Genomic DNA, 24,815 nt, shown 5'->3' with positions numbered 1-24,815 from the left:
ACCCTCCTTGAGATACCCAGAATGAAAAAAGTGGTGTACTGCAAAACCCATTTGCAGCAAAAAACCCCACTCTGTTGGTAGAGCCCCTCCCACCATGACAGCATTCTCTCCATCCCTGTACAGAGGAAATGAGCATGAAACAATACAATGAGGGAGTTTATTTTGAAAGAAGTCTACTCAGATTACGTATGTATTACACCAGGGACTGTCAGCTATTTAAAAAAAAGTATCTTATTATGTCCTTGCAGATTGATGATACGTAGCTATTATGAAATGCTATCGCATTTCTTTTGTTAAAAGCGTACTTAATTCAAATCTCCGCTTTGCTATCAGCACTATATATAGAACGGTGCTACTCACCACAGGAAATTTTCACCAGAAGAGAACGGTACCTGATCTGGCAAAAAGACTGAGCTAGCAGCGGCAACTCCATCTCCGTCTCCATCCAAGCAAGATGCGAGAGCGCCTGTGCTGCTGTGAACGGACAAGTTAGTTAGCTCAAGGTCTGATGAACTCCCTCGTTATCACAGAGCGAGCTGCCCTGCAGCTGTAACTTTCCATTTCCTCTACTGAAAAAAACAGCCAAAAGATCAGAAACTTTGTTAAAAATATTTATTTAAAAAAATACAATTGTTTTGCATGTCTGGTTGCACATAACTATTAACATATGATTGACTTACTTGAATAATTTGCTACAATGCTTTTTTAAAGCCAGCTTGCATTATACAAAGCAAATCCCTCTGTCAGTTCTTACATAAAATAGTTTTCTTTAACTATTCCCACCCCATTTTTAAAAAAGATTGCAATACATTGATTTTTTTTTTTTTGCACAAAAACTGAAGCAATAGAAAAGTCACCTGATTTCTCAGGAAAGACCTTCATTATGTTTGAATAACAACTGCCAAAAACGCCACTCTTTAAAAGCAGCATTTGTTACTTTGAAGTGTCATTACAGTGCACTTCCTCCAAAGTAAGTTTTGCATCTTAGATCTTTGCCTCCAAATTGTATTCAAACCTGAAATGTGTTCAAATAACCGCGTATCTGCTATTAATCAAGTTGATCAGACTTTTTTTCAATGTGATATCAACATGCCGAAGGTCTTCCTAATGTGTTATCTCAGAAGGTTAAATAAAAGCAAATTTAGTAACACTGAACAATTACTGAAAACTTTGGCTATTTATGTACTTGCATTACATACCAGCATTTTTTTTTTTTTTAAACACAATGGCATTAAGATACTCTTATTATAAGGTATTATTTTCAAAAAAAGTTAGACTGAGAAGCTATTCTCTCCCAGGCAAGTTTCCCCAACTGTAACGAGAGCACCAAAGCGGTGTAAGATTACAGTTGTCTCTAAAAGACCGTGTCTAGAAAAAGTCTCCAGTGTAGGAAGTCAGACACTCGCTACAACATTAACTCGCTTTGTCTCTTGACTTGGTACTATATATATATAGAGATAGATATATATATGTATATATAAAAAATGCAATTCTGTTCTGGAAAGAGTAACTGAAAACCTTATCTCTGCTGCTTTCAATGTAATTTTTAACCCCTGATGGTTCTACTAAAATTACAGGAAAGTAAAACAGAATCCATTCCAGAGTTAAAGAGTAAGGTAACTGCCGTGATTGTCTGCTCAGTCTGCCCCAAGCAGAGATGGCAGAGCTGCTGTGGTATAAAACACACTGCAGACATCATCTGGCTGATTTGCAAACAACCCAGATTAACCTAAAATTTCAATCGAGGAATAAACACTAAAGGCATCAGAAAGTCACTTTCCAAAACAGAGATGCACTTTAAGAATAAACAGAACAACTGTCACACCTTACCGCAGCTGATTAGGTTGCTTAAGTTCTCTAAAATTGAACTTAAACTTCCCTCCCCTGACTCTGTCTGAGCCGTAGACAAAAAGCTGCAAGGACCAGGTTCTCAGCCAGTATAAGTTCGACCAGTTGCAGTGAAGCCAACAGATCTATTCTGATTTACAAGCTTCTGGCATACGATTCAAATCTGCCATCGGCTCGCACAAAGATTCTCAGAATTCCCAAGACAAAGTCTCATGCTGGTTAACGCTCCCAATTCAGAGTCATTTCAGTCCCAGATTAATTCCAGCTGTCCTAATATACATTAGAGGAGACAACCACTATCCTTACCATACATGTTGCTAAAGTTTTCCCATTTATTCATCTCTATTATTAAGAATATACTTCTCAGCTATAAAAACAGAGCGGGGGGAGATAAGCATTAAATGTGCTACTGTACTTATCACAAAACACTGTGACGTACATAAGGCCATCTGGTAACACTGCAACAGAATACAAACAAGATTTTTAAAAGGGAGTTTTAGAATACAACTTTTTTTTTTTTTTTAAACTACAATGAATAATCTCAACCCTGTTCACAGAGAATTAACGTTAAAACTAGTACATCATATATATAAAACTCTGTGCAACTGAACAACAGCAGAACAAAAAGTCAACACAATTCTATAAAGCAGTTTCAAAGCCTGAAGATTTAAGACATGCTAGCCAAAAAAAACACAACACATCTCAAGGAGCCTAGAGCAAACCCAGGTATTGTAACCCCCCCGCCCCCAGCACACAGCACACACTAGGAACCATGCAGAGGCCATCCTCAAAGCCTTCCTGTGTTCAAAAAAAGAAAAAAAAAAACCCAAACAAAAAAAAAATCAAAAAACAACAGCTTCCAGTTATTAGTACAGCACTGCTGCATGTACTGCTCAAGGACTGACTTGGGCTCCGAACACAACGCCTTCCAACCTCTCCTCCCCTCTCCTTGCCGCACTGCTTACAGATCATTCAGTGTCTCCATTAAAGGACCCCTGTTTTCCGAAGGTTCATAATTATCCTCTTACACCCCCTGCCAAAAACCCTACTTTGAGATGAAAACCTTCTGCAACACATGGTCTCAACAGAGAAGCAAGTGTTTTAAGTAAAAAAGAAGTCCAAACTTTTGTTCCATTAACATAAAACTATTCAGACACATTTAAGACACTTTTTTTTTTTTGTTTTAGAAAATGTGGCATACAACAATGTCAAAGATGAATTTTAAAATAACCTTTGGCAACTAATTACTCCACACCATGGTATAACTGATTTGAGTCCTTAAAAAAAACCAAAAAAAACCAAAAAAAAAAACCGCCCTGAAAAACCTCACTAGCGTGTGCAAAACATTTAAAAGTGGCAACTGCACAGTGCAGTATTTGCTTTGAGTGTGCACGGTAAGAGCTATTGATACAAATCTGGAAGCCAGACTACGTAATGGACGCATGTCCTCCCTGGCAGCGAGCATGTGTACACGCGTATGCGCACATGAAGAGAGCTACTCCAGTCTCAGTTAAATGATGCATCTAAAAACAAGTTTTCAGCTCTCAAAGTATGCTTTTTAGCAGATGTCTGGAATAGCTCCACAGTTAAAGTCGTCTTCTTTGGGAGGGGGTAAACAAAAATAAATTCTAGTCAGTTGTACTTTTTTTTGTAAAATAATTTATACAAAGCAGACATGGTGCTGTCCTGAAAGAGAAATACATTAGCATACACATTCAAGAAGAAACACTGGGCCCTGCCCAGCTTTCTTACCTTGCAGGTCATATTTTTTTTTGCAAAGCATGGTTATGGTCAGCAAAACTGCATCCTCCAAAAAGAATCAACGTTCTGCAGCGAACATATTCTCCCTTATTTTTGTTTGGCCTTTGTACAAAGGCAAGAATAATATTCCTCAGTTCAAGATCCACTAGACACCCAAAACCCAAGCTTAACCTTTCTGCTTTAGATGGCACCAAGACAGTCAGGAAATTTCAACAGAAGGTCTGTTGACGATAAACACAGATAGCAGAAATATGGCAGCACTGCCGTTACTGCGGCTTTGTAGCTCCTATATCATATCCTTATGACTAAAAGCAGGCTACGGAGAAAAGATCTGGTTCTATTTTCAAAAATTCTTCTCTGTCCAGAATCAGCTTTTACAAAAAGGGCTCCTACATAATCAATACGACTCGCTCAAACAAGGAGGAGAGCCGTGTCCACAGATGTTGATCCAAGACAAAGCCTTTTGCAGTAATAGCCCCGAAGGACTGTGTAAAACAACTGTCACTGCATTTGGTTTTTTAATCTTCATCTGACAGCCTCTGATTTCAGCAGATCAACTTTAGCATGTCATATATTAACCACCACTCAACTTGATGGTAATAGCCAAAGGCTTCCACATTAAGCAGATTTGCTAATACTGTTCAGACTGAACAGCAGCCATTGCCAATTACTGTTTAATTAAATTCAAATCAAACCATAAAAATTGCTGTTTAGGCAAGACATACTATACCTTATTAAAACATCCCAAATAGCCTCTAAGCAACATGACTGCAATTCTAATGGATTTTCAACTTATCTGCCGAGTGCAAGATCCTGTGGGGCTTGGGCTGGTTGTTTGCAATACCATGCTCCGTGATTATTAAGACAAAAGAAACCATCCGTACCCAGGACCTCAGAGGCCAGAAGGTACGTGTATTTCTTACGCAGGAGAACTAAGGAACGCAACAGAACAAAATTGTTATGGACACCCAAAGCTCAAACATCAAGTTTTAAAATACCTGTCAACTTTGACAATGTTCCTTAACTACTGATGTAGTTTATTTTCATAGCTGACAATACCAAGATAGCCTCTTGATACAACACTGAGATGTGTCTTGTAAACAAATATGCATTAAAAATGGAAGAGGTTAAATTGTATAGTAAAACATGAGTACATACAAAAAATGCTATAAAACAGTAGCAAAAGGTAACTAAAAGATATATGAATAAACCATGGGTAGCCAACAGACTGTCAGAACTGTAGGTTCTGACCTCAGCACTAGAAAAATGCTACAGAAGTGGATCAGAACTCTGCGCCTGTGCTCACCTGAGAAACCGCACCAATGCGCTAGGCTAGCTCTTTCATCCGATCTCAACCTGCAGAAGTTCTTGCATGAAAGTTGGAAGTCACGAGGGAATCTGACATTAATGCGTCTCACTGCATTCTGAAAAGCTGCGTAAAGGAAGACGTGCACATAAGCAGCCTTCACTGTGGTTAAAATGAACGCTATAAAAAACAAGAAGAATCTATTTGCTAGATATCTGAGGTTTGAAAACGCATCAGAGGGAGAAATTATCCCAAGCAAACCACTGAACAGCCAAAGCCTTTCATAGTATAATGCACGCTCCGTTACACCAAAGATTGCATGGATACTGAAGTCTTAGGATGCTCCAAGTTAAAACAATGAATTCTCAAATTCAAGGAATTTTATCACTTCCTGACCTACTGCAAAATGCAACTTGAACGTGCCAAAGACAGTGCATAGGAATTACATTCAGCTGTCACTGCTGAAGACCAAATTCTGAAACAAGGATCTAGACTCAAGCTGCTGTTAAGAAAAAAAAATAAACACTTTCCTCCATCACCCTCATCACTAGGATCACATCCTCTGAAAACAGGTAAGACAGAACAAGTATGGTTCTACAACCGTAGGGTATTATTAACACGTTTCTGCTTTCCATGGATTGTTTCTGCTAGCAGCGCGTGTTGCTAGTGGCATCCTGACAGTTCAGGATCTCAAGAAAAGCCAGACACAGCACACGCAGCAACAGCAGTGCAAGCTTTTAAACTCTGCAGTACTATTATACAGCAGCAGTGACATGTAAAAGAGATTTCCAGAAGCAGGACAGATGTTCAGCTTCCACGCTCATCCAGTCTAATTCTACCACCATCTATGAATTAACCGATGCAAATATTATCAAGCATTCAACAATACCATGGCTACTTCAGCAACATGAACTGTAATGTACTAAAATGTTTCTGTAATGCTGCATTGTTTTTTTTTAAACCAACACAGTACTATACCCATATTACACTGCTAACATGATAATTAAAAGAGAGCCTATGTTAACCCCCACCTTCCCTACACTAAATTAAAAACAAGTTGCAACGAGCTGCAAACTGCTCCTGAAGTGAGCTAGTAGAAGTACCAGCGATTCACATAACCAAGCTCCAAGAAGTCACAGCGACACTGTGCTCTGTCAGGAATGTGATCCAAAAAAGCTGGCAGTTATATACTTGTTAGTAAATGTGTGTTTAATGAGGCAGCATATATACAAGATAATATTACCTTAAGTGACCTGAACGTTGTCATGGAGAAAAGGTGAGCAAGCCTCTCCTCTCCCACCTCCCCTCCCCTGTCAACTTGCTTTCCCAACTGCCTCCTGAGATTATAATCCTATATGGGACTTGTATTTTCCTAGGCAGGTGCTTAAGCAGCAAAAGCAATCATCTTCTCGGTGCTATCTGTCAGGAAGTTGGGTATTACCAGATTGAAACCAACACACAGAGGCTGCATTTTCATGCTGACTTTCTCTGAAGAAGGTATTCCCGAAGGTGAACGCGTCTCTCGTCGACCAGCTATGGCAGTGCAATCTTACAAGGCGACTTGGAGAAGAGCATGAAACTAGGCCAAGCACAACTGACAAGCTATCTTAGCATTTGGTTCTCTTGCATACCTATGCTGAAAGTGATACAGTTTACAAAAAATTAAGTGCATGTGTGCACATACACAACTTTTAAACAAATAAACTTGGCTTTTCTCCATAGGGGACAAGGAAAGGGAAGCAATTAAATTGCAAGTCTTTAGTGCTCATTAATTATTTTTAAATCCTAATCCTAGCCTGCAATGTTGCTCTCAAGTCCACACACTTGGTGGGCGTAAAATTGGCCAACCTAAAACAACCATTAAAAGTGCTGCTATTTATATATAGCTATATATATTTTCTAGAGCAGACTCATAAGCCATCATGCAAACCAGAAAATTCCAGATGCCTGCTCTTAATTATGATCTGCAGTTTACTTTCTGCATTAAAAAAAAAAAAAAAAAAGGTCAATATTGCACATTGTCATTTTAAGAGCTGCTGGCACAGGAACTTTATCCTGCATCTGCTGATGTCTAAAATGCGAAGCAGTATTATGCCTCTGACGTAACCAAACAGGAAGACAGTTCACTACATGAGCTCACTCCCTGCTATCTCCACCTAAAGACAGGCATGCTGTACGCTCTTCTCCCACCTCCCACCGGGCAGGGGACTTTCTGGATGAACAATGCCCAAAAAGCAACTCCATTACACCCACCTGTCTCGGGTGTCATGTCAGGAACATACTAAGTGGTTTACATATTTCAATGCTAGAATATAGAAAGATAACGTCACTGCAGTAAATTAAGTCTTGGGTATTGTCATACGCTTTAAAGTGAATTCAGAGTCTGCAGAAGTGGCAAAAGGAAAACTCTGGAAAGCTCGAGTTCACCACTTATCCATAGGACAGGTGCAATATATACAGCGTACGCTGTCAGCTCCTCTTGCTGTAAAGGTACAATCTTCCTCTGCTCATTAAAACTTTGAAGACGGCCAGCGAGGATGCCAAAGGATAGAGATGGTCTCCATCTTTTTTCTAGTGGGCATTTTACGGAGATTATCTTATGTCACCAACTCAATGTACATAGTAGCAAACAGAAGTTGCTGCCTGACATCAGATGCCCAAAGTGGAAGGGCACACCGCCCAGCACCAACAGACCAGGGCATCCAGTCTCTGAGGGGCTGCGAGAGGAGAGTCTCTCTTCTTTCATTCCTCCGTTCTCTTAAAAGGCCTCCTGAGGTGTAAAAATCTAACTACAAATTTCATTTCTTCAGTGTTTCAAATGGCTCTGGAAACTAATCTTGTATTAATCCATACACACATGGCCACCAAGAAAAGCAATGCAAGCGCAAATTTACAATAAGGTTGATATGCCGTGGTACCCCTCTCAGCTAGCTGTACACACTGAGCCTAACTTATTTTGGGTCTGAGTGCTTCCTCAAATAAAAAAAAGCAATAGATCTAAAGCAAAACTTGAGATAAGAGCTGGTAGAAGAGGAGCTTCTCCACTTCAACTGTGGGAAAAGAGCAGTAACGTTAATGCTCAGACGTTAGTGTTCTCACCCACTGTTTGGGTCTGAAACTCTAGCATCAGGCAGCAACCTCCCCAAATGCAGACACACCCTCAAAACCTCATGTAAAATCCACCATCCTGCTAATCTTCTAGCAGTGAGATTACAGGCTTTGTAACAGGTCTCTGGCACAAGAAATGTTTGGACTTCAGCATTCAAACTTTCTGAGAACTGAAAGGAACTAATCCCACCATTTGTCTCCAGACCTTGCCTCCTCACCGAAGGGAAGGCAGGGAAGCATCCAGAAGCTAGCCAGACCACTTCTTCGAGGGGCTGGACTGTTGGTGTACGATGCCATTCAAAAATTGTCCGTATTTCAGTAACACAATCAATGAATAGTCCTTGAAAATTTCTCCCTGCAAAAAGACAAGATGTTTTTACAGCAGAAAAGACGCGGGCTCTTTTGTTGCTGCAGAAGTTATCAGGCCCCAAGGCAAAGCCGAGGCACACACCCCTTTCCCAAGCATTTCCTGGAATGCCAGCTTCGATCATGATTAGATTTCTTCTTTCCAAGCACAGGAAGCAGAACAGAGGGTTTTTCCAAGAGTCATAGAGAAAAGACTTCTCTGATACCGTTTACTGCAATCAGTGCAGACTCAGTTACTGCAACACCAACCGGAACTCCCTTTAACCATAGTGAAGTCTTCCAAACCAAGGAGGGAAGAGAAGAGACTGGAGCTTCAGCTCCTATTAAGGCGTTTGCATATACATTCCCAACCTGGGTCTTCAAAAAAAGGGAATTTTGCAAAAAAGGCATTTTATTTGGGAATGGCAAAAACTATGATTGTTGATAATATCTGTGGAATTATAAATTGCTCATTTAAAAAACATGGTTAAATATAAGTGTCATATCTTTCCCTTGCTTGCCAGTACGTCCTTTCCATGAGTTCATGTGCTATGTCTTCTGTAGATCAGGGGAAAATGGGCCGGGGGTAGAGGGTCCATCCAGTCCAGACAGAGTAAATGGGCCATGACTGTTCAGCACTGATGGAAACTGAGAGACAAAACAAAAATTATTAGGGAAGAGGCCATTTTAATTTACTGTTCCTCTCTGTCATGGTTTAAACCCAGTCAACAACTAAGCACCACACAGCCGCTTGCTCACACCCCCCCACCCGCCCCCATTGGGACTGGGGAGAGAATCGGAAAAAAAAGTAAAACCCGTGGGTTGAGATAAAGACAGTTTAATAGGACAGCAAAGGAAGAGAAAATAATAATAATAACAATGATAAAAGAATGTACAAAACAAGTAATGCACAACGCAATTGCTCACCACCCACTGACTGATGCCCAGCCCGTCCCTGAGCAGCGGTCACTGCCCCCCGGCCAACTCCCCCCAGTTTCTATACCGAGCATGATGCCGTATGGTATGGAATAGCCCTTTGGGCAGTTTGGCTGTGCCCCCTCCCAGCTTCTTGTGCACCTGGCAGAGCCTGGGAAGCTGAAAAGCCCTTGACCAGTATAAGCACTGCTCAGCAACAACTAAACCATCAGTGTGTTATCAATAATACTACTCATCTAAATCTCATACTAAATCCCGAACGCAGCACGACACCAGCTACTAGGAAGAAAATTAACTCTATCCCAGCCAGCACCAGGACACTCTCATATCTGTGCATGTAGAAGCTCTCCCAGGAAAAAAAAAACAAAACCCAAAACAAAACAACAACAAAAACCCCACCCCAAACTTTCAAAGAACCTTTGGCTTCCCCCAGGTAATTTACTTTTTAAACGCCCCTGCATCAGACTGCACCAATCCGGCTATTATAACCAGTGTCACCAGGAGGACCCAGTCTGTAACCTCTGCACTGAGCACTGCCTATGTCCTAAACTAATAAGTGACTTTAAAACAGGTTGTTGGGAAACCATGGTCTAAATTGTTCCTCAGTTAATTATCAGCTATTTATAGAGAAAAATGTCCAATGCATTTGCAGACCTACTCGTTTATTCCCTATCCTCACAGTACATATAAGCTACTTCCTTCATCTCCATGGAGATGACAGATATAAACCCAAAAGACAACTAGTTAAATTTTACCCTTTGCCTAAGCACACTCAGGCAACAGATGCGGTACGTCTTTCAACAGAAGAGACTGCTAACAAACGATTATAACAACCAATAGAGTAGCAAAATTCAATTTCCAGGAAAAGCTCAACCAGTAAAGTTACAGGGAGGCAAGTTTTACAGGAAGGACAGACCTAAAAAAAAAAAAAAAAAGTATCTATCTCTAACTACAGCACAGACTGCTATTCATTTAAAACATTTCTGAAATGCCAACATTTACAATATACTTAAATAAAACTGGGTAAACACTAAAATTAAACACTCACAAAAGCTAACCTAGGGGATAGAAAGCAGAAAGATCACTATTTTGTTTCTACATCCGATATTTGGGCTAACCGATCCCTGCAGGTCTTCTGAGGAAGGCACTGACAAGCGTGGCTGAAAGGGAGAGATTGGCTAAACTTGCTGGAACTTACCTGAAAGAGCGTATTAGCACCTTGCAACCTTGCAGGACTGAGAGGAGCAACTGGGCTTAGCGTACTCCAGAAGTGAATACTGGAGAGCAAGGGACTTGGGGTCAGCAAGATGGGAGTCTGCAAAACACAAGAAGATAGCCAGCTGGGTGAAACCTGCACTGCGAGTAATGCATAGCATATGTAAATCCAGCCGCAATAATCGCAGCTCCTACAGCTGCAGAGGGCTGGGTCCAAATTTCAGGAACTCCCGTTCCCTCCTCCCGCCTCCTTCTCCTCCCTTCAAACCCCACAACAGCAGCAGCAGTCATCCGGCTCTCCCTCCCCTTGCTGAGCAATTGGCCCTCTTTTCCCGACAGCTGCCAAATCCTGCCGTAACCTACAGCAAATCGGCTCCTCCTGCAATTCAGTATACAGCACCTGCGAGTGACTTTGGAAAACTCAGTCCATGAATTTAAGAATAGCAGACGGTGGGCACACGCATGGTCTGGGCAACACTGACAATGTAAGTCACAACAAAAGACATTTACATCCAGCTTCTGAATATTCTGGGTGTTCCAGGTTCACTGGCCAAACACTTCGAAGGGTGCCAGAAGAGCAACTGCACTTGATTTTTTTTCCTGTCTTCAGCCATTTCAGTTTTCAGTCAGCAGTTTCCCAACAGTTTCATTCTAATTCCAATTTATTACAGGAAAAAGATTAAATATATACAGAACAATTTAACAGCCTAGTTGGATTCAGTTTTCTTCCAAATTTTCCATGAGGCATAAAAGCTTTCCTTTCCCACACAAAGATAACAACCAAATTAAGCAGCCATTCTTATGGCTGATAAGTCACAATACTCTGGTCTTAAGTAAATGGCTACTAAATCAAGCAAAAGAAAGCTGCTACACAGACACCTCTGTGGTTCTCTATTTTTAAAGCATTTTCAGAATCAGCCTGAAGGATAAGGGCAAGGTTTAGGGTTTTTGAAATAATTCAGTATCCCCCTGGCAAGAATTACAAAGGATCCTGCTGGTTTGGGTTTTGCCTTCACATGCTAACACAGTACAGATGTGTGCAGCTGACATACCACTTGGGCACACTTTGGGGTGGAAGCTAATACTGATTATGAATAAAGTTTCTGTTTTATAAGAAAAATGGAAGTGACATCCTGACTTTCAGAACTCCAAATACAATCTACTGACTATTCATTTTCCACTTGCCTTCCCTTACTGTTTTAAAATATAACATAACCACTATTGTTACTAAAAAAAAAAAAAACAGGAAGGGAATTAGGTTACCTGAGAGAAAAGTGCTGGAGTAAGAGAAGCAGTTGGGAGAGAAGGACTCAGAATCCCCAGTGGACTTGGATCGCTGCCTGTAATGACAAGAGTAGGAGCCAACTCCAGCCCTTTGGGTTTTTTAGATCTGGAGAGGTGATTGGCAAATTCCTTCTCCAGCACAGATGAATCCTGCTCTTTGGGCTCTGGGGATTGGTGCTGAAGGCTCTGAGCCTGCTCCAGCTGCTGAGAAGCCACGGACTCTATGTCTGTGTCAATGTCCAGGTCAGGATTAGAGCTCAGGGGCGGCGACGGGGGTGTGGAAGGAACTTGCAGAGTGGGAGAAACTGAGGATATGGGTGGAGTTGGGGTGAAGCTGGTGGTTAAGTTTGGCAAAGGTGCTGGAGCTTCAGGGACAGTTAACTTGGGTAGAACAAGCGTCTCCAAGGTCTGGAGAGTTTCTTCTGATCCCATGGGAAGAGAGGATGCGGTCGAAGTGGCAGAAGCAGTGGAAGTGGCAGAGACCGCTGAAGGGGTAGAGACCAGGGGGACAGATGAAGGCTTTTTGGAGGGCATGGTGACAAACTTGATGACAGAGGGTGTTGGATCCTGAGCGGGTTTCTTCTCTGTCAGTTTCTCAGCTGGATTCTCGATCTTGATGGACCTGAAGAGTTTTACGCTGGAAGAGTTCAGGGAGTTCAGAGTAAAAGAGGAGTACAAGCCTGAGTGGATATAGTCATTGCGGCTGGAGGATTTAGCACATGACTGAGACTTCTCCTTCCCACAGTTTTCCACATCCTTTGGAGCACTGCTAACTTCCGCAAAACCAGTCATTTCAGGGTCTCCTTCTATACGGCCCACAACAAGTGGATCCATATTTAAAATCTCCGGATAAGAAACAAACTTGTACACAAACTTCTTACCATTCACTTTCTTAATGATATTCTGTGGGTAAGAAGATAAATATATTTAGACCTTCCTCAGATTAATTTTTTTTCCTACAAACGCTGCCTAAAATACTGAGGAATTAGATAGGCTGTAATCTTTCATCAAAAATTGTTTCTTTTTTCTTTTTTACAAACACTGCATTCTTGCCGTTCAATTATGCTCCCAAAGTATCATTTCCAGAGCTCGCAGACAAAGCACTAAAACAGGTGAGCTTAACCTGACATCAAATATCCTAACAACAGCCTTAAAACTGCCAAGCAATTCTGTTTAACATATTTTAAAAGATCAGCTAAGAAACAAAAAAATGCCCATTACCCCATCAAAGATCACTGACCTGGGTACACTAAGTATAATCGAACAGGAGAACCTGCAGAATTAAAGCTTACAGGTTTGCAGAATTGAGAGCTAATACTTCAAATCAAACCACCTTTATTCTTAATAAGATGATAATAAAAGAAAATAAGTAGCTGAACTAGCCAGCAGAATGTAGGCTAATCAGCTATTTCAATACCACAAAATAGCATATGTCAAACTTGTTTTGCTCCTAAGTGAAATGCCACACACAATTTGGACCTAAGAAGATTCTTATTTATCGTACAATTATTACTACTGAGAATTCTCAGTACAAAGTCAGATTTGTGCTACCCAGTAATAAGCTCCAAGCGACATGCCACCTGCTACAAACCGACACGCTCCTCAGAAACTGTGTGTTATTTTTTATTTCCTACACCCACACAATAACAGTTGTGGGATAAATGGCTTATTGAAACGAAGGTAAGACTCCCACACTGTGGTTCTAGTTCAGCTTTTTGACACTACCTGTGCACTAATGAAAGACTCTTGCAAGTTATTAGAAGGCATTAGCTAAACAAGAGAAGCATCTTACTCTGCTGGACTAAACTCACTGACCACATTAGAGGTGCAAGTCTGAATACAAGGAGAAAAAGACAAATAACTCGGGCTGCTTCACTGCAAATCCTTACTTTGATAGCCCTTTCGTAGAGACAATTGCAGAAAAGATCTCAAGGTGGTGCAATATTCACCATCTCAATCATCATAATCATTTGGTTGCTTAAACTGGAGCGTTGAGGATTTTAACCCTCGCAAAGGCGCACATTTTTGGAAGAGGGATTAGTATTCAAAGACAAATTCGTACTAGCGGAGACATAAATCAAAGAAGGTAATATTTTGCACAAAGCTATCTAGAACCTTATAAAATAACCACTGGGGAGGAAATGCAGCACAGTGATAAACGAAAGGAAAAAAAACCCTCTAAACATAAACTAGTACACCTTGCTTAAGTCTGGGAGACGGAAGTGACACCTATCCCCTTGAAGAGAATGAAGAAGGAAACAAAGCTCATTAGGCAGAAGCTGGTAAGATGGATAAGGATTTGAGGTGGATTTACGGACTTTGTTACCTTCACATAATAGTATCTGAGAGCACGGCTGAGTTTATCATAGTTCATACTGGGCTTGTTCTTGCGGATTCCCCAGAGTCTGGCCACCTCCTCTGCCTGCAGCAGTTTGAACTCCCCGTCGTTGGAGGTCCAACAGATGATATTCTTGTTCTGAGGCTCTTGGAGGAGTTGGAGGAGGAACTGCCACAGGGTGATAGCACTGTCCATAGCAGTAAGCTGAAATTCAGAAAGGCAGATAAGAGGCAACAGATTAGGAACAGCACATTTTCTTCATCTCCCTAGAAGGGGGTAATGGAGCAGAGATGTTATTTCCAAAGCCAGCAAGAGTAAAAATTATTAGTCACCAGTCGTGAAAGATGTTCCCTGCAGAACAGAGAGGCTGAGCGCCAACTGCTGTCGTCTCCTCCCACATGTCAGTACTTTTCACATGGGTTATATTTAGCCTCATTTAACTAAATCAGGTCACTTTGGGTAAGTTGCAATGAGTCACTATCCAAAAAAAATGTTTCTAAGTTGTTCCACGTTCACCCACTCTGACTTGTACTGCTTTATGAGAAACAGCTCAGGTGCACCCAGGTAAAAAAAATCAAACCGCCCACTCGCCCCCTCCTTTCCTTACCTGCACCCACCCCCAACCTCGGTATCTTTAAGAAAACAGAGAGCAGATCAAGTAACTGCCTCAGTTACCTGAAGATGCCACAGTGCAGAACAACTCGATTTTCCTTCAGTTCACATTTCTACTGCCTCTTTGCAAGCAGCCCTCTCAATCAACCCCCAGCCTCCTCTCTTTCAAATCTCCTTTCTTTTCCAAATTTCATCCCTGTCTTTTCTAAGAAAGTAAACAAGAAAGTAAAACGATTTCAAATACTGCCTTTGCTTTTCTCTTGATTCCTCCCATGTCTTACCTACATCAGTCATTTATGCTGAGACTTTCTAGGACTAGTATCTGTCAGTCGATTCACGCACTTCCAGCAAGGTTTTCTAGCACTAAAACTGGCGATGTAGAAATTCATCAAGGACAGACAAGGCAGTAGAGATGATGTTTTTCCTTGACCATATCTGACCACATGAAACAGTACTTCCACAGATATTTTTAGGCAGAACGCTAATAATCCTGTCTGCACAAGGAAAGTATATTATTAATTAAACCAGATAAAATTATATTAATTCAGTATCCCATACAGATTCTCTTATTCCAGAACAGAACGGCTTCTATTAATGCAGCTTAAACTTCTTCCAATGAAATAAAAACAAACCCAGCCACTCTGGAATAAGAACCATCGTGATGAATTACACTAAAAGTGTTTTGATATGCATAACTGCTAGATATTTTTTTCCCCACACACACGGCTAAACCGCAATAAAGGCAAACCTAAAGAGTACAGGGGTTTCCATCTGGGTGAATCTGCAGCCCAAACAACTACATGCTCTTCACAAGCAGAAGCTCCAAAACAGAGGCATCAAGTCCAACTGCAGCAAGCAGGACTCACACCCATATTGTTTGAAGTCCGTGTATATGCAGGGATAGGTTTAAGATTCAGTCGGGACTGCCAGTTCATCTTTGTTACCAAAGCCTTTTATTCCAATCTCATTACTGCCCAGCACTTATCCAGCCCTATATAAGGAAGAGAACGGTCTACATGTCAGAGCTTCAGAATTTAGTCAGCCCTGTAAAAGGATTACTGCTCACAGTTTACACAGGACTACACATTCTTATTGAAATAAGGTGCCCTAGGGCAGGTACTTTTTTGGGCACAGCCCACTGCATTTAACCTATTTTTAAGAAGACCTGCCTGATGGCACGCTTACATGACTACACAGGGATGTTACATTGATCAAGTCAGTTAAATTGCTGCAATTACAAGGAACAATCTCAAAATGAAGGACACCCACACCACCCTGTTATGCTGGCCTAAGGTGCTTTCCTTGTTAATTACTGTATGCATACAACTCCATGCTTGCCCAAATTAATGGCTCGGTACTCTTAAGAAAATATCAGCTGCTGAACGCTGTGCTTTGAGACTCTTCCCACACTGCACCGTGGCATGCCAGCTGAAGCATACGGGAACTCGGGGCCAGGCAACCGCGTTAAAACTCTTCTAGGACTTCTCCTCTGACTCGTAGTCACATTTGCCAATAACACTTCATATCTGCCTACTGGCAACGCAGAGGACACGCACACTGCAGAGCATCATAAGCGGAGCCTCATTATCCTGTCAGGATGATGCACATGCATGGGGTGTTGTGTAGACATAAGGACTTGATTCTACCATTCTGCAGAGCTGTCAATACTAGTGATATGTGTTAACAGAGAAAGAGCAGGAAAATGAAGTTGAGTGATTATTCCCACGCTACATTTATCTACAGCACTTTCAAAACCCATAAGCAGCACTGCACCAAATAGCGCTGACTGATGCAATGGGAGGCAATCACGTAGAAATTAGATTAGCAGCAGAATTTCAGAGCGGCAAAGGCTTTTTTTTCTCCTCCTAAAAATCTATGCAGATTTCATCCCAGAATTTAAATGCCATTATTTCAATGGGCTGCTTCCCTTTAGTAAGAAGTACCTTGCCATTATCTCAAAGCTCACCAACCTCTACCGCAGTCAAGCATTATTGCCGAGGTCACGGCTGGTTTTGAATCGAGTTGGAGACGCACAATGCCGACAGCCCAGCACTCTGACAGCACAAAGTTCAGCAATACAGAGTAAGCATGGAGTGACTGAAATGATAGAAGATACAAGATTTAAAAAAAAAAAAAAAAAAAAAAAAAATCACCTTTCCCAGTGATGAGCTATGTTGTTCTGAGGAGCATTTACCAAAATAAAAAAAATAATTAAAAAAAAGAGTTCATGCTGCCTAAATCCCAAATACTGCAGCTTTCCGGCTGGAAGGATCCTTCTCCCCAGGGCAGAGTTGCAGACTGTACTGGAGTGTTAGATTGATCAAGTTACTACTGATGTTTCTGGCGTTTACAGGCTTTGGGATGTCATGATTCCTTCCATCATTTGGAGGATACACTGCATGTCCTCAGCACCCTCTACTTTAAAAAGTCTTATAGCAGACACATTAACAACAGGGTGGAGAAATTTTACTTACTCCTTGGCTGCTGTAGAACAGGAGCAGAGAGCACTTTGGAATTGTGAACGGATAGGTCATATCGCATATGAGAGAATGAATGGCCCTCTTTATTAAATATTTATTGTGCACATCTATGGGAAACAATAGAGAGATACTGCAACGCAACTGGGAGTACAGAGTTTTTCTGAAGATTATATACAAAGCGAAGGACAGAAATAACCCTCCAAATTGGTCAAAGCAATGGGGATCACAAGCGGATCTTGCCCCTTCAGAGTCCAGGAGTAAGCTGTAACTGGCAAAGTATAATGTGGATACGGGAGACAATATTATATTATGAATCAAGACATCTAATTTAACTTCTTTATTAAAGTTGCTTTGATACTGCATAAGAATACATCAAAGAACTGTTGCTTCTTCAGGAAAAAGTAGGATAAAAAACATCACACAAGATGCAAAATGAAAACCAGTACAGGCGAGATGAGCACTTCTCTTTGTTTAAGAGGAGCCGACTAACATGTTAAAAAGGTTCCTCCTTCTTCAGCACCTGGGGCAGCAGGCGCTGACGCCTTTCATGAGCCCTTACCTTGCAACCACAGGGACTGCGCAGCGGTTCAAGGCCCTTGTGCTATCCGCATTTTGCAGAACATCTTCAGCTGCCCTGGCACGGGGGGACCAGCTGTTACAGAGGCTCCTGATCACACCATAGCCATTTTCAGGGCCACGTTCTCAAAAGCATCCCCCTCCTGCATTGACTGGAAGGAATTCAGAACATCCTCTTGTCCTTTTTATTCAGACATACAGCAAAACCCACACTCTTCAGAGATGTTACAGGCCCATTAGTTAGAGAAACTAAAGAAATCAGGACAAGGACAGGAACCCGCCGTCCCACTCCTGCTCTACGCTAACAATGGTGAGATGTTACTTCTCTCATGATTTGTAAACAGCATTTCAACTTCTTTCAAAACCATGTCTCCTTTCACGAGAAGGCTTCAATCTCCTCACACAGCTCCCTGTCAGCATAAAAAGCTTAGTAGTTTGATTGCTTTTTCTTCAAGATGAATACACCAATAATTACAAGCATGCCATTGCAAACCATCTTTTTGCTGAAGGTTATTTTCCTTGTAAGAGTCCACGGAGAAAGAAAAAGGTCTCATTTGAAAAGACAATGAGGGAATTAGGCAGAGAGGCAATACTGCTGCTTATGATGAGGGCCCTTCCACTTCTGCACCATTCGAGTACGAGGAAAAAATAGTTGCTAGAGGCAGAGGGCAGTTACACTTTGTAATGAGTATGCTAAAATAGAGCACTATTATTGTCTTGAGATCTTCTCTGACGCCTACGGATGACCCTTGAAGTATACTGAGTAGCTGACAGAATTTGGCTGCAGTACTCTAAATACAAGCACTGCAAACTTGAGCTTTCTCATGTTGCTGCAGCTTCGTTTGAGGTTGCTGTAGCTTTGTTTGAGACCTTGACTTTAAAAAGCCTCGAGTTTACAAAAAAGCCAGGACACGAGATACATATCTTTTCCGGCGACTTCTCCTCATGCATCAGTGCCACAACGTGCCCCACGCACCCCATTTGATTACAGAGCCTCAAGGCTTTGCATCTTCTGTGGAAGGAGCGTGCGCAATCACTGGGCGGCATCGCAGGCAGGAGGAACAGTTTAGGAAGTGGCATATGGTAATCTCTCCCGTGGCCAGCAGCTATACGTACTATTGCAAAACAAACTCAAGTGTTTGTCCCTTCGTGCTCAAAAAGGAGAGGGACACCTCGCGATGTCCCAGCAAGGCAGCAGCCAGCCAGGCCTTGAGAAGGTAGCGGAGGCAGGACCGGGGTGGGGGGGTCTGCCCTAAGCCCCGTCTTCAAGGTCTTCTGGCAGATTTCCTGTGCTTTGACTCAACACCAAGAACAGCTCAAGTAATCTTTCACCTCAATTTGTTCCAACAGCCTCTTAGAAGCATCTGCAGCCTGATGACTTCTCCAGATGGACTGAATAAAGAAGTCAGGTCTACAGCCTTGTCAGAACCCACCCAGAAATGAAGGATGGTGCAAAGGAAAGAAAGGGTGTCACACGGACGTTACACGGCGAGGACAAAATCGTCACTACCACATATTTAAGTGGCACAGTTACAGCTGTCCAGGTATTTACACAGAAGTGACATCTCAGAAGATGACTTTAGAAGCAGCACAGAGCAGAGGTAAACACATAGGGTGACACAGAAACCTCTTTTCAGATCACAAACACTTTGTTTCAAAAAAAAACCAAAAAAGGCAGAAACAGTAACTTAGAGATGGTCTTGGGGACCTCACATGTAATGATGCAAGTCAGACGGTTCAGTGGGCCAGCAGGTGAGCAAATTAAGTCTTCACACAATTCCAGGAAAGCCGGACTCGCTGTGCAGACAACACAGGCGCAGCAAAGCCAAACTGTTAAGACTTCACTGCGCAAAACTATTCCCGTAGTTTCTTAATAGTTTAAGATGGCCATGGTGCATGAACAGCAGGAATTTGTAGACAATAACTCCTGCTACATTGTGCAACATTCCTGTGGACACAAGGCCTTAGATAGCTGTTCCAGGAAAATAAACAACAGAGTAACTTGGGTTGAAGGAGATTTTTGGAGGTCACAGGCCCAACTTCTTGTTCAAAACAGGTTAACTTCAAAGTTAGATCAAGTTGTTCAGTGTCTTTGTCCAGCCAACTGAATACATTAAAAAATGGCTGCCCTATTCCTTTTATTTTAGTAAAGGGACAAAGAGCTGGAACATTGCTGATGAAGTCTCTAATTAAGTGGTTATCAACAAATAACCAAGCAACAATTTCATTAGCACAGCACTTAAAATATCCCATTACTAATAAGCCTTTCAGAAAATATTTTCAAGCTCCTGAGACCGTGATTGACCTGAACTAGTACTTTTAGGATTTTATCAATTTTGATTCCATTTAGAAAGAACCTGCTGCCCAACACGTATGAAACCTACCGTCCAAAACCCAGCCCCCAGGGCGCTCGTATCTAGCTATTGACATACTCCGATGTGGTGGGAAGCGTCCAAGGGCATTTAGTCCTTTTCCAGAACACACAGAGCATTGTAAAAGTACTTTAACTACTCCTCTCACTATCACTTGTTTTGTTAGCTTACTTCCCCAAGACAGGTGAATTAGCAGTCAAAAAGCCTGTTGTATGTGTAAAATAAAGTTACTATTTACAAAAAAAATTAAACTAGAGATGCAGACTTCAACATCTGCGACACCACTACTAAAAAATTCCAAGCTCTGGCAGCTTTCCAAGCAGTAATCAAATTATACCGTCTCTAATACTAAAATCAGGTAAGAATAAGGGGAAAAAAAACCCACCACCCTAGACTCCAATGAATTCTTGTCTTCCCGTTGGCCCTGGCATTCACTGCACTGTTGGTTCCAAACCAGTCAGGACAATCAGCTTGTTCTGGAAGAGAAGCTGTGGTTATCAAGGCAGGAAGCTCCTCGGAAGGAAATGCTGGAGGATGTCCTCATGATAAGAGCTGCTCCCGAGTTTTCATTGCCTAATCCCACTCCATGTTTGACAGTTGTATTTACTTAATACAAACGTTGCAATAAATTTTGGGTTCTTGGCTCAAAAATCAAGTTACTTGAGATGAAATTAAGGTGTTAGCAAATATTTGGGGTTTTAGGAACAATTTGCTTCAGCTTCTTAACTCCCATCTGAGAAATTAGTATTTCCTTTTCTAAGTAAGCATTTTCTAGTATTGTCCACCTTTCAGATGTCCGAGAAAACCTTTCTGTACCAGCAAAAAAGCAATAGAAAACAAGCCACGAAGGAGAACAGTGGTATCAGGATTTTCATCACACTTAGGGCTGAAGACTCAAGTTGGTAGATGAGCCAAACAGCTTTTTGGTTTGGTTTTTTTTTTAAATCTTGATACAGAGACAGTGGTGCCCGCTCTGTTATTTAATATGATTTTGACTAGCACATCCTGATGATTAAAAATGTTTTAACCTGTCTGAACACAGCCAAGAAGGGGGACTTCAAAGCAGAGTCCATGTACTTCCCCAGTTGCTGCCATCCTTCTGACCCTCCATCCCTGGCTAAGGATGCCTGACACCCCAGTGTAGCTAGTTTTACGGACAGCAGACCTTATTTCCCAGCTTTACCGTACTTTGATTAAGAGTCTCCCTTTTCTACCTCTCCTTTTATAGGATAAGAGACCGAAGAGAACGTGGGAAGGTTTAGGACCAATAGAGAGAACGGTAAACTTCAAACATGAAATGCCTTTGATCAGTTACTTGGTTGGTTTCTGACACCCATGTGATTGTTTCCGAGTAAGCCATAAAAATACTTATTTCCGTGGAAGCTCCTCTTTAAGTAGATTACACTTGCTTCCTCCTTATCTGCCGCCACAATGGGCTGAGGGGAATGTTTACCAACAGCAGATTAAATTAGCTTCAACAGGCGCAATACGCCTGCTGCAGGTGAAAGCATCCTTGTTTAAGAGTAAGGGGTCAGGTCTCCGCACCACGCTATGAAGCAAACCCCCAACAAAAGGCTAAATATTTTACGTTGGTCCTAACTTTATTATGAAAAGGAAGTCTCATTGAAGATGGAAAAGGTTTCCTTTAATAATGTTTATAATACACTCAGCCTGGTTGCTATGATGATAGAACAACTATTCCCTACAAACAGGCGCTAAGACCCTAAAAATAAACAGGCCGACAAAAATCACGAACACGCAGCTTTGTCAGGCAGGCTGTGCCTGGTGCAGGGATCGCGTTTGTTCTGAACACGATGAAGATAAAGAAATGCTAATGACTAGATGCTGCACCCACTGAACAGAGCGCTCGCCTACAAAGCCATTCCTGTATTTCTTAGGGGCTGCTACTTAAAAACGACACCGCGGAAGCCAGAGCTCTGGATTTCCCCCACGTACAGGCAGCAGAGCAATGGGGATTATCAGAAGTTTGCCTGTGAAAATAAGGTATTGTGGAAGTAATACACACGTCCGCATATGTGCGTGTGTATATGTATATGTGCATACAAATAAAAGCGTAACAGTGTGTATTTGCATACTTTCTCCGTGGACTCACTTATTGATGTGGGTAGGCATCCACCCATTTCACAAAGAGATGAGTACACAAGTATTAAAAAAAAAAAAAAAAAATAGTAGCAGAGCCAGGAAGAGAAAAAAAAAAAAAAAGAAACCCAACCGCTCGCTCCCAGGCTCTCGCTCCCAGCTCCCCTCGGCGGAGCGAGGCCCGTCAGTCCGTACCGAGCGGTAGCAGCACGAAGGGAACCCCGCCGGCAGACCCCGGAGCACCGCTCGCCTGCTCGGACTCAGGACCAAGCCACGAAGCCGCACACACGGCGACGGGCGCAGGGACGGCTTCTCCCTCCCTCTCCCTCTCTGCGTTCCCCAGCGCGGAGCGCGGGACCGGCGGCGGGGAAGGGCCCCGGGGCGCCCCGCAGACCGAAGTCCCGAGGCGGGCTGCCGCCCTTCAGAGCCGTCGCTTTCGTTTCCCGGCTTCCTGACACGGGCGAACCCCGCAGGCAGGCAGACAGACCCCCACGCACGCACACCCACCCACCCACCCGCAGCCCCATCCCGGCCCCGCCGCCAGCAGCAGCCCCCGAGGCGGCGACTCCCGGCGCTGCCCCCGGCCCCCTCCGCTCCGATCCCCTCAGAGACCGCCGGCCCCGGCTGCGGTCCCCGCCCCGGGCCTCCTCAGCCCCCGCAGGGTCCCCTCCGGTCCCTCCCCCGCGCAGGACGGAGCCCGTTCGCTCCCGGCCCGGAAGCCGCCCCGCTGTGCCCGGCCGCCGCGGGCGGGCCGGGCCACCCCCACTCACCGAGGAGGAGCCCCGCCGGTCCCCGGGCGTCGCGGTCCCCTCGCGGCGGGCAGGTGCTGGGAGCGGCTCCCCCGCCGCCCTTCATGGCCGGGCGCCCCCCCGGCGGGCCGGGCGCCGGGCCCCCATCCCGGGCGGGAGGAGCCAGGCGAGCAGCGAAGGGCAGCGGCGGCGGCGCGTTACATGGCGGGACGCGGAGCGCCAGTCCCTCCGCCGCCGAGCCTCCGCGGCCGCCGTACCCCACACTTCCGCCCACGGCCCCCGAGGGGCGCGGGGCGCCCGCGCGCGGCCGCCAATCCCCGCGCGGCCCGGGGGCGCCGCCGGCCAATGGGGCGGCGGTGCCCGCCCACCGCTCGCAAAGCCCGCTGGGGAGCGTAGTCCGCGGGGCCTAGCGCCCGCCGGGCCGCCCGCAGCCACGGGGCCGCTCGCAGCCATGTGCCCGCGGCCCGGCCCGGCCCCGCCGCCGGCCCCCCCCGGCTCGGCGCAGGCGGCCCCGGCCTGCCGGGAGCCCGAGGCGTGGGCAGCTCCCTGGGAGACGCTTGCGCCGCGCGTCAGGAATAACACGGAACCCCCCCCGCGCTGGGGCAGGCACCGGCGGGGTCCCTCAGCCACAGGGGGGCACGGGCCGCGTCGTGAGAGGGGAAGGGGCCCAGGCTGGAGCGAGCTGGAGAAGATAAAAGCGTTTAAAAATTTTTCAAAAAAAAAATGCTTTAAAGATTGTAAGAGAGATAAATAAAAAGAGAAGTCCCACAAAAGCGGGGAGGTTGTTGGGCAAAGCGAGGCGCAGGCGAGGGAGGAGAGGGCCGGGGCTCAGGAGAGCGGGGGACAGCCCAGCACGGTCACTCTTCACCTGCCAGCGCTAATGTGCCCGCATCAGCAGAGCTCCCTGCTTTTTCCCATGCCGAGAAACTTGCACATAAAGATACCTCTTCCAGGGAGAAAGGCACTGCCCTGGTTGTGCTTCCCCTCCCCAGGGAACACGGTAGCACCAGACCCCTTGGTTCAAAAAACCCACCCGGACATATTCCCCGCAGAAGGCCACGGGGTTCGGCCAGGGCTTTGTGGACGTTCTCTGTTCCTGGACCTTTTCCATGGCTCCTAACACGCTGGTGGCAAAGGCACCGACGCCTTCACGCTCTCCAGACTGAGCAGACAGGAGAGGCGATCCCAGGCTTGCTGCGGGAGACGGCACACACAGCAGGAGCCTTAATCACACTGAAGCTCATTAAAGCAGCCCATGCCCACACTCAAGTCCCCAGGAAACCGCTCTTCCACAGCCAGGTACTGTTTATTGCTAAAGGTGTGCTGCCTTGGCCTACAGACGAGCAGTCTCAGCCCCGAGGTATCTACTAAAAGCAGCACTCTTCATACCAGTTTGAGCACAGAGTTATTTTCCATTGGATCAGGCATCGAGAGCAGAAGGTGAAGCACCGAGAAGGCAGCGCTCTCCCACTTCCCTCCGACGAGCAAACAGCCCTCTCTGCCTCGCCATCAGATTCCCACCCATTGGCAGAGAAGAAAAAAAATTTAAGCAGCACTTCACTGTCAAACACTGCACATGCCAAAACACGCAGCTTTCGGCTTCCTAGGCACAAGCCGGTAAAAGGTTAGCTGCGTTAGTACAAAGTCTTCCCTGCACATTTCACCCAACTGCCTTCTCACAAACTTGAGTCCTGCTCGATGCCTGGGCACAAGCCAAAGCACCGCACGGCCAGGTACGTTGTTGGGGAAGTACCACCATCCCCAAACGCACAAGCTGTAGCTCAG

At 44.2% G+C, this 24,815-nt stretch overlaps 1 protein-coding gene across 7 annotated transcripts; it reads right to left on the bottom strand.

Annotated features, from left to right (window-relative positions):
* Nucleotides 1-349: 349 nt before the first annotated feature.
* On the bottom strand, nucleotides 350-23,306 carry ELK4 (ETS transcription factor ELK4). 7 transcript variants are annotated; one of them, XR_012039515.1, is made up of 8 exons: nucleotides 23,052-23,306; nucleotides 16,697-16,850; nucleotides 15,039-15,247; nucleotides 14,130-14,345; nucleotides 11,783-12,706; nucleotides 10,503-10,619; nucleotides 8,242-9,016; nucleotides 350-474 (listed from the first exon to the last, which is right to left on the bottom strand). XR_012039515.1 is itself a non-coding variant. In XM_072844589.1 (7 exons), the coding sequence occupies exons 3-7, from the start codon at nucleotides 15,045-15,047 to the stop codon at nucleotides 8,918-8,920; spliced, it is 1,365 nt and encodes a 454-aa protein (XP_072700690.1). In that variant the 5' UTR covers nucleotides 15,048-15,247; nucleotides 16,697-16,850; nucleotides 23,052-23,306; the 3' UTR covers nucleotides 599-8,917. The 7 variants fall into 7 exon arrangements, 1 of the variants encoding a protein (XP_072700690.1); XR_012039517.1 differs by having other exon boundaries at nucleotides 361-474; nucleotides 15,035-15,247; XR_012039513.1 differs by having other exon boundaries at nucleotides 361-474; nucleotides 16,724-16,850.
* Nucleotides 23,307-24,815: the final 1,509 nt, after the last annotated feature.

The sequence above is a fragment of the Ciconia boyciana genome, chromosome 23 (genome assembly GCF_034638445.1).
Source record: "Ciconia boyciana chromosome 23, ASM3463844v1, whole genome shotgun sequence".
Lineage (NCBI taxonomy): Eukaryota > Metazoa > Chordata > Aves > Ciconiiformes > Ciconiidae > Ciconia > Ciconia boyciana.
This window is presented reverse-complemented; position numbering and strand designations above follow the sequence as displayed.